The sequence below is a fragment of the Stegastes partitus genome, unplaced genomic scaffold, assembly GCF_000690725.1.
Source record: "Stegastes partitus isolate 25-593 unplaced genomic scaffold, Stegastes_partitus-1.0.2 Scaffold248, whole genome shotgun sequence".
Taxonomy (NCBI): domain Eukaryota; kingdom Metazoa; phylum Chordata; class Actinopteri; family Pomacentridae; genus Stegastes; species Stegastes partitus.
Window position 1 is genome coordinate 475922 of NW_007577979.1, and position 7610 is coordinate 483531.

Here is a 7610-nt window from a genome sequence, read left to right on the forward strand (position 1 = left end):
CTATGTTATTTTATTTTTTATTTTTTGTATTTTAGTATTTATTTTATTTATTAAATTGTTGTTCCATGCTGCTTTCATTCTGTACAGCACTTTGGTCAACCCCGGTTGTTTTAAATGTGCTCTATAAATAAAGTTTGAGTTGAGTTGAGTTGAGTTTTGAATTGAATCAAAGGTACGGTCATCTATACCATGTGAAATAAAACTGGTAGTAATGGTATCAGAAAACAAATTCTTAAGTCTTCACCTTACTATGTTAAGCACTGTGAGATGACATGTTGTAAACTGCGCTATAAACATAAAATTGAATTGAAATTATTAGGTACCTTTACAGTACACACTGTAGGATTTTTTTTACATAATGTCAACGCCAACTGACCCAGATGAAAACAAATTGGGTCTTATTAGCTCTGACCTCTAAATCATACTTCAAACCATCAATCGAAAGCTGTGTACCTGCTTTGAGTCATATTCCTGGATGCAAAGGGAGACAAGTCTCACAATTTTGGCTTTCATGAGGAAACCAAACTTCAAATGTAACTAGTGTTGACCTGAGAGAAGCATGAATTTGTTGAACTACTTGTTCAATACCATGCTGCATTGCTTATCAAAATTATCTGCATTTGGACAATTGCATATAATAGAAGTCATGCTCTGTAGTTGTGGTATATACTTTTACTGTATTGCTCTGAATTTAGTAATTAAAAAACCTTCTGCTTTGTACTTTATTTAGTCAGTCTGCTGTAAATTCCTCTGCATTTCCAGAAGATCTTTCACATTAAAAATCTCAGAGGAAAGAGAATAATTATACTCTTTTAAATACTGGATGGCTTAGTTGCAAACTAGAGTACATATTGGTTTACCAAAGGAAGCTGAAAGTGCTGCACTTGACTGTTTTATTAATACTGTGGAAATATACAGTAACTATGAGTTTACTTTAACACATTGCAATATAAACAAAATAAAGAAATTCTGAAATAAATCCGGGACTGCAAGGTGACTCGGTGCTTAGCACCATTGCCTCGCAGCAAGAAGGTCGCTGGTTCGCGTCCTGGTGAGGACACCCGGGATCTGTCTGCATGGAGTTCTCCCCATGCAGCGTGGGTTCTCTCCGCTTTCTCCAGCTTCCTCCCACAGTCCAAAAACATGTTGAGGTTAATTGGTGATTCTAAATTGTCCGTAGGTGTGAATGTGAGTGTGCTTGGTTGTCTGTCTCTAAGTGTAGCCCTGTGATAGACTAATGAGGATTAAGCAGTGTATAGATACTGGATGGATGAAATAAATCCATAGGTCACTGACAAACCAGTTTCAAACAAAGGCATCTCTGCACTTGAATATTTGAGAGTATTTGAGAAATGAACTGGCTTTACCTTGTCTTTGACTGATCTCAGAACATGCCCCACAAAAAGGGTTGGTGTGAGCATTCATAAGGAGAGGCTATTGTACATTTCATAAAAATCTGTACTCTTAAAACCTGCTAAACCTGCTGAGAAGTATGTCACATGTCACATTACAATGTAGAAATCATCTGATCTCATTGTCATTGTCTGTCTGCCTGCCTCTCCTTCTTCATCTCTTCACCTCGACCTTCTCTTCTTTTTTCAACCCCTTTATTCTCCTTTATCCCCTCTGTGTATTTCAGCCTGCACTGGCCCTATTAAGTGATATCTGCTTCTTTCCTCTTCCTCCACCGAAACCATGTTCGAAACCCGATATCACCTGTCAGGCTCCATTAGAGTGATTACAGTCATTACCCCCAGCCCTACTCTGCACTGCTCTCCATCAAGAACCAACACTACACATCTCCTGTCAGACACTGACAGCTCTCAATAATCTCCTGCTTCTTTTCTTTATCTTTCCTGCTCTTCTTAGCTGTTTTTGTATTTTTTCCTTCATTCTTTCTGCCTCTCTCCAGCTGTCACTCTGTTTTCTCATTTCTCTTGAACCTGTTTAACTCCATCATTGCACTGTTGGCTAAATGTGATACAAAAAGTATATTCCCCTCTTTACTCCAAGTCTGACACATCATTCCCAACTTGGCATAATTATAGCTGGCACACTGTGTTTTTCTGATGATTGCGACTGAAGTGGGAGCATTTGTGTAGAGGCAAATTCGATATTTCCAGACAGCTCCTGAACACACCATCAGAGAATTATGTCTGCCCTTTTGTCTATGCTTGATTGCCACATGGGCTCCTTGGAAAAGTGAGGTAGGTGTTGTAATCAGGATTGCTTGAGGAGTTTTGACTGTTTCAGAGAGTTTCTTCATTCATATGCACATGATGATGACGTGCATTTGTTTGACAGTCTCGTTTGCCTCATATTGGCGTCTGTTTGGCTGAGGTTTGTGATGCCAAGTTTGCCTACCTTGGCGTGATGTAGATGTTATCAATTCCCCTCAAGTCTGCATAACAAAAACAGTTATACCCAGGTATGACTTATTTTACACAGCAGTTAACAAGAGTGTGACAGTTAAAGGTAATCTGTTATAAACATGTTATACACCCCCCGATGAATCGCCACCATATCACAGTAGAGGGATTTGAGTGTCCCTATGATCCTGGGTGTTATGTTGTCCAGGGCAATAGCCCCTGGTATAGTCTTCCAAGGCAAGCTGGTCCTGGGGGAGGGACCAGACAAAGAATGATTCAAAAACTCTGATGAAGAAATGATGAGAAAAGATGAAAGCTGCCACCTCACTTGGAATAGGGAAAATGAGTCCTCCCCCTGGAGCCAGGTCTTGGGGGGGAACTCGCTGGAGAGTGCCTGGTGGCCGAACCTATAGTGGGCCCTGTGAGGTTCGGTCGGGCACAGCCTGAAGAAGCAACACGGGGCCATTGCCCAGAGGGCCCATCACACAAGGGGCAGTAAATCGGGGTCGGATGCTATGCCAAATGGGCAGTGGGCAGGGGTGGGCGTCTGGGCGCACCGCCCCCTGGTGGTGTGGACTGGTTGTAGGGATGTGGAACATCCCCTCACTAGCGGGGAAAGAACCTGAGCTGGTGCAGGAGGTGGAGCAATACCAGCTAGATATATTCGGGCTCACCTCCATGGACTCTCCCCCTGTTTGGGGAGTTTTTAACTCCCACCTCCGGATGAGTTTCCCCTGCATCCCGGGAGAGGTTGGGGACACAGAGTGTAAGTGGGCCATGTTCAAAGCCTCCATTGCAGAAGCGACTGTTGGGACCTGCAGCCAGAAGGGTACAGGTGCCTGTTATGGCAGCAACCCCAAAGTCGTCAGGCTGAAGAAGTAGACTTTCTGGGCCTGGTTAACTCGGGGATCTCTGGAAGCAGCAGGCAGGTACCAGTTGGCCAAAAGGGCTGCAGCTGCAGCGGTTGCGGAAGCTAAAACTTGGGTGTGGGAGGAGTTACGGGAGGCTGTGGAGAAGGACTTTCAGTTGATCTCAAGGAAGTTCTGGCAAACCGTTCAGCGTCCCAAGAAGGGGGAGAACTGCTGACTCAGGCTTTAGTTCTGGTAACAGGCCTCTATACAGTGCTGCTAGAGCCAACCTGAATATAGTCCTCAGGATGTTTAAGTGGCTGACAAGAGGAAGATTGAGGACACATTTACCGACAACGACCCTCTGTGGTTGTTCCAGGGTATCTAGCATATCACCAGCTACAAGACCAGCAACGTCATGACTCCTTACAGTAGTGCCTCACTGGCAGAGGAACTAAACTGCTTCTTTACCTGCTTTGAAGTGAAAAAAGCAGACACGTTGCAGGAGCAAGGGGTGAGGTGTGTGCTCAGAGCAATTAATCTGATGGAAAGCTGCTGGCCCTGATGCCATGACAGGAAGGGTACTGAAATAATGTGCAGATCAGCTCTCTGCATTCTTATCGACAATATCCAACCTGTCCCTGTCCACATCTTACATCCCACCCTGCCTAAAAAATCTAAAGTATCCCACTGCTAAAAAAAGTCAGTTGTGGGCTTATTCAGCTCTCACTGCCTAAGTAGAGCAGCAAACATTCTTAAGGACCAATCCCATCCTGAACATCTGTTTGACCCACGACCATCAGGTAGACCTTTTGACCTTATAATTGTGTATGCACTTTGTATTTATTCATTTTGCACTAAAAAATGTATTCATTTGTCTGACACTCAACATTGCATTTCTCATTTCCAATGGATGTGTATTGTCCCAAAGCTTTGCCAAACAGAAGCCTCATGAGCCTATCAGTCTTTGCTGGAAATTATAAGGACGTTCCTGCGTCTTCCGGGAGAAAAGCCATATTTCAGTGCTAGAAATGTGAGGTTTTCATGATTAAGCCCTGAGGCCCACTAACAAACAGCATCAAATTTAAGTTCAGAGGCAAGCTTATGTAATGGTCAGATCATTGTTTCAGAGGCGGAAAAAAATCCTGTCAAAACCTTGGACAGCTTGCTCTTCATTCAGCTTCACCAAATATTACAGAAGTAAGAAGAAATCTAACCACTTGGCTGTATTTATACACAAATATTTGGTCACTAAATGGAAAAAATTCCATTGGAGAGGGTCCTCTAGATCCTTTTTGTTCCAAAATCTTATTTTGGGCTGACATAAAGGAGAAATCTGCTTCACAAAGACATGTTATCATGAGGGAAGACAGATGAGATATTTAGCTTTAATGCAAGATAGGAATGACGAGGGAGACGTATTCCATAAACCAACCTATAGGTGTTGTTGCACAGATAAGATTTTCACTTGAGTTAAAGTCTACATTTCCATTGTCATCATTTCTTAATACTATTGCATTAGACACGCTAATTTTGGGTTCATGTTAAAGTTTGGAGACCCACAAATCGATTAGGAAACAATTCCCCCCCCCCAAAATAAGAATATTGATTTGTATATAAATAGTTTTCTCTCCCAAGCAGAAACTGGAATACTCAGGAAAACGGTAAGTGCTGAGACCTTCATCTGTAACAGTAGGAGAGCACGTGGGCCAGACTTGGCAGGCAAATTCAGCTTACCATTGCCAAAGGTTCTCTCTATTTCACAAACCACATTAGTTACCCACAGTAAGCCAAAGATGTAGGTGGCAAAGTGCCTTTGAGGTTAATGAGATGAAAATAAATATAACATCTCTGTTTGCATGCAAAGACAGACCAAGGCACTGTGTTAAAAGATGCTATTTGTTTCTTAAAACCACATGGAACCTTTCAGTTAAAGATTTCATTAAATAAACATCCCACCATCATATCCCTAACCTCTCCCCCCTCATCATATTTCAGTTTGTAATCAAAGTGGAAACATACTCACGAAGATAAGCAAGTTGAACAAAACCATCATCAATTTGACAAATGTGAAGCAGCCCATTTTAATCTGTAATAAATGGAGAAGATACATTTTAGCATTTCTTCATTTTGTCAGTGTCCTAGACCTTTTTCTCTTATTTACACTCACAGAGAACGAAACAGACACACAAATACGAAGTCTACTTAGTCACTGTCCAAATTTGTGCTCTGTTATTACATCTTGTCCACATCCCTGCCAAATTAGTGTGGACATTACATTTCTGACAACAAGCCTTAATGACAACCCACACACCTGTACGAAACAGTACAAAATATCTGGTAATGGGCTACTACAGAAAAATACAAATTAGAAAGAAAAGTTTACATGCAGCATATTCATTTAGATTCAGAAATACAGATCTTACCCTTTAATATGTCTTTGTAACTAAGTGGATTAAACCTGTTTCACGGTCCGTGTCCTGGGATTTGAAAAAGCAAAATTGACTTAAATCAAGAAAAAAAGGAGCAAGACACTTTTAATCATAAATATTCGGTGATTTTCTGCCTCTCCAGCTCGAGTGCTTCCAGGTGAGCCGATGTAAGTGCAAAGACAAGTCTGTCTGCATATATTTGTATAGTGATGATATCCAGGCAGGTAAAAAGCCTGTGGTGGAGATCAGAAATCTGATGACTGCTTTTCCTTACGCAAGCTGGAAAAACCAAAGGGAAGAATGGGTGTGGCTCTGGAGGATACAGGTGACAGCAGGTGAATATTGTTCAGATAAAGGTATCCAATGACTCAAGTTGCAGTTCTGACCCTGCAGGTACACAGTGACACAGATTCACAGCACAGGATCAGTCTTTCAGGGATTTGAGGTTTAAAAGATGGAGCTAGGAGTGTGTCTGCAATTGACCTGTCAGACTGTAAAAGGCAAAAATAATCCTCAAAACTTGAGAGGAAAGAGTCAAATTAAGTCTGTGAGATGAAGTGACATGTTTTTCAATATTAGGTCAGATATGGTCATAGCCTTTGAGGTTTAGTTTGTAACTTCTTACCACTGTGACTCTCTTGAAAACTTTTCATGCTGAACAGACAAATTAGTAAAGCTCAAAAATACATCATTCTGTACAGTGAAACCAAATGTATTTTTGATTTGAGGAAGACTTTACCTTTCTGCCTGTAGGACATACAGCTTTACCCTCAATTCTTTCTCACAAAGTCATTAAGTACATATTTTTTAGGCGTAAGTAAAGTGGGAACAGTCACTTGGAGTGACTGTGGCAGAAAAAATATTATTATTTATTAAACATACGGTCTTTAAAGAAGAAACGAGGTGAGTTGGCTAATCACAAAGAAGGCTGGAGCACAGGTGAGGAAAATTAGCAGCTGGTGGTGAAGCACACAGGAGGATCTACATCCAAGAACACAAGTGATCAGTGGAGTTGGAAACATGAAGCACTAGAGACAAATACTCTGCTTGTGTCACTGGACATGGCCAAAGAGCCACTGTGGCTGTACCATAGTCACAGAACAATCTGGCACTGGAAGGCACGAGAAGCCAGGCTTTCATGGAGGTCTGGATGAGGCGAGATGATTTACAGGTGTGTTCAGTCAGCCAGCTGCAGTGAATCAAGCCACAACCTCAGCCACACAGTGAAAGGGAACACTGGAAAATAAAAGGAGATGGAGGGGCGAGAAGCAAAGAAAAATAAAAACCACAACAGAAACCATGTCACCCTGGTTCATTTCCAGCTGTGTGGCTACCAAGTGACTAGTAATATTCAGACTTTTATTTCCTACAGTTTATACATAAATAGTAAACATATGACATAAAGAACAGTGATAGAGAAATGGCCAGACAGACATTAATCTGTTCTAACATCCATATTGCAAAAAAATCCAATCAGATACATATTAATTCTTTCCCTTTTTTCATTTTGCAGGTGTATGGTCAAACTTATTACTATTAGCCCGTGATTGCCACCTTATTATTACAGCACTTTACAAATTCTACTTCTGTGATATTTCATATTGAGTGCCAAGAATTCTGTTCTGTAAGAATATTTCTTACAACAGCAGCATATTTTACATTAAGCCACATTTGTGCTTCTAATGAGCACTATGCATTGATTGACAATGCATTCTGCTGTGGATTCTTTTGTTCATGTCTTCTTTGTTCTTTTTCCTGCTGAGTGCTGCAGCGCCTATCCTGTCCACTAGAGGGAAGTAGTGAACTGTAGTGAAGCCCATCAAAATTCTCTTTCTTCATTGTTGTCCTGCAACTTCAACTGGTGAGTAGTGTTTCTGTGAGTGGAGAAATGTGCTCTTCTTTGTCCTGGAAGAAGGCAAAGAAGTGTTGCATATAGTTCCTTTTATAATTACACACACACA

General features: G+C 41.3%; 1 protein-coding gene across 1 annotated transcript in view; it reads right to left on the bottom strand.

Annotated features, from left to right (window-relative positions):
- The window catches only part of tspan1 (tetraspanin 1), an 18670-nt gene extending 13370 nt beyond the window's left edge, over positions 1 to 5300 (bottom strand). Inside the window, exon 1 of the mRNA XM_008281868.1 lies at positions 5244 to 5300. Coding sequence (XP_008280090.1) covers positions 5244 to 5300 — 57 coding nt within the window. The remainder of the gene's footprint in view (positions 1 to 5243) is intronic.
- Positions 5301 to 7610: the final 2310 nt, after the last annotated feature.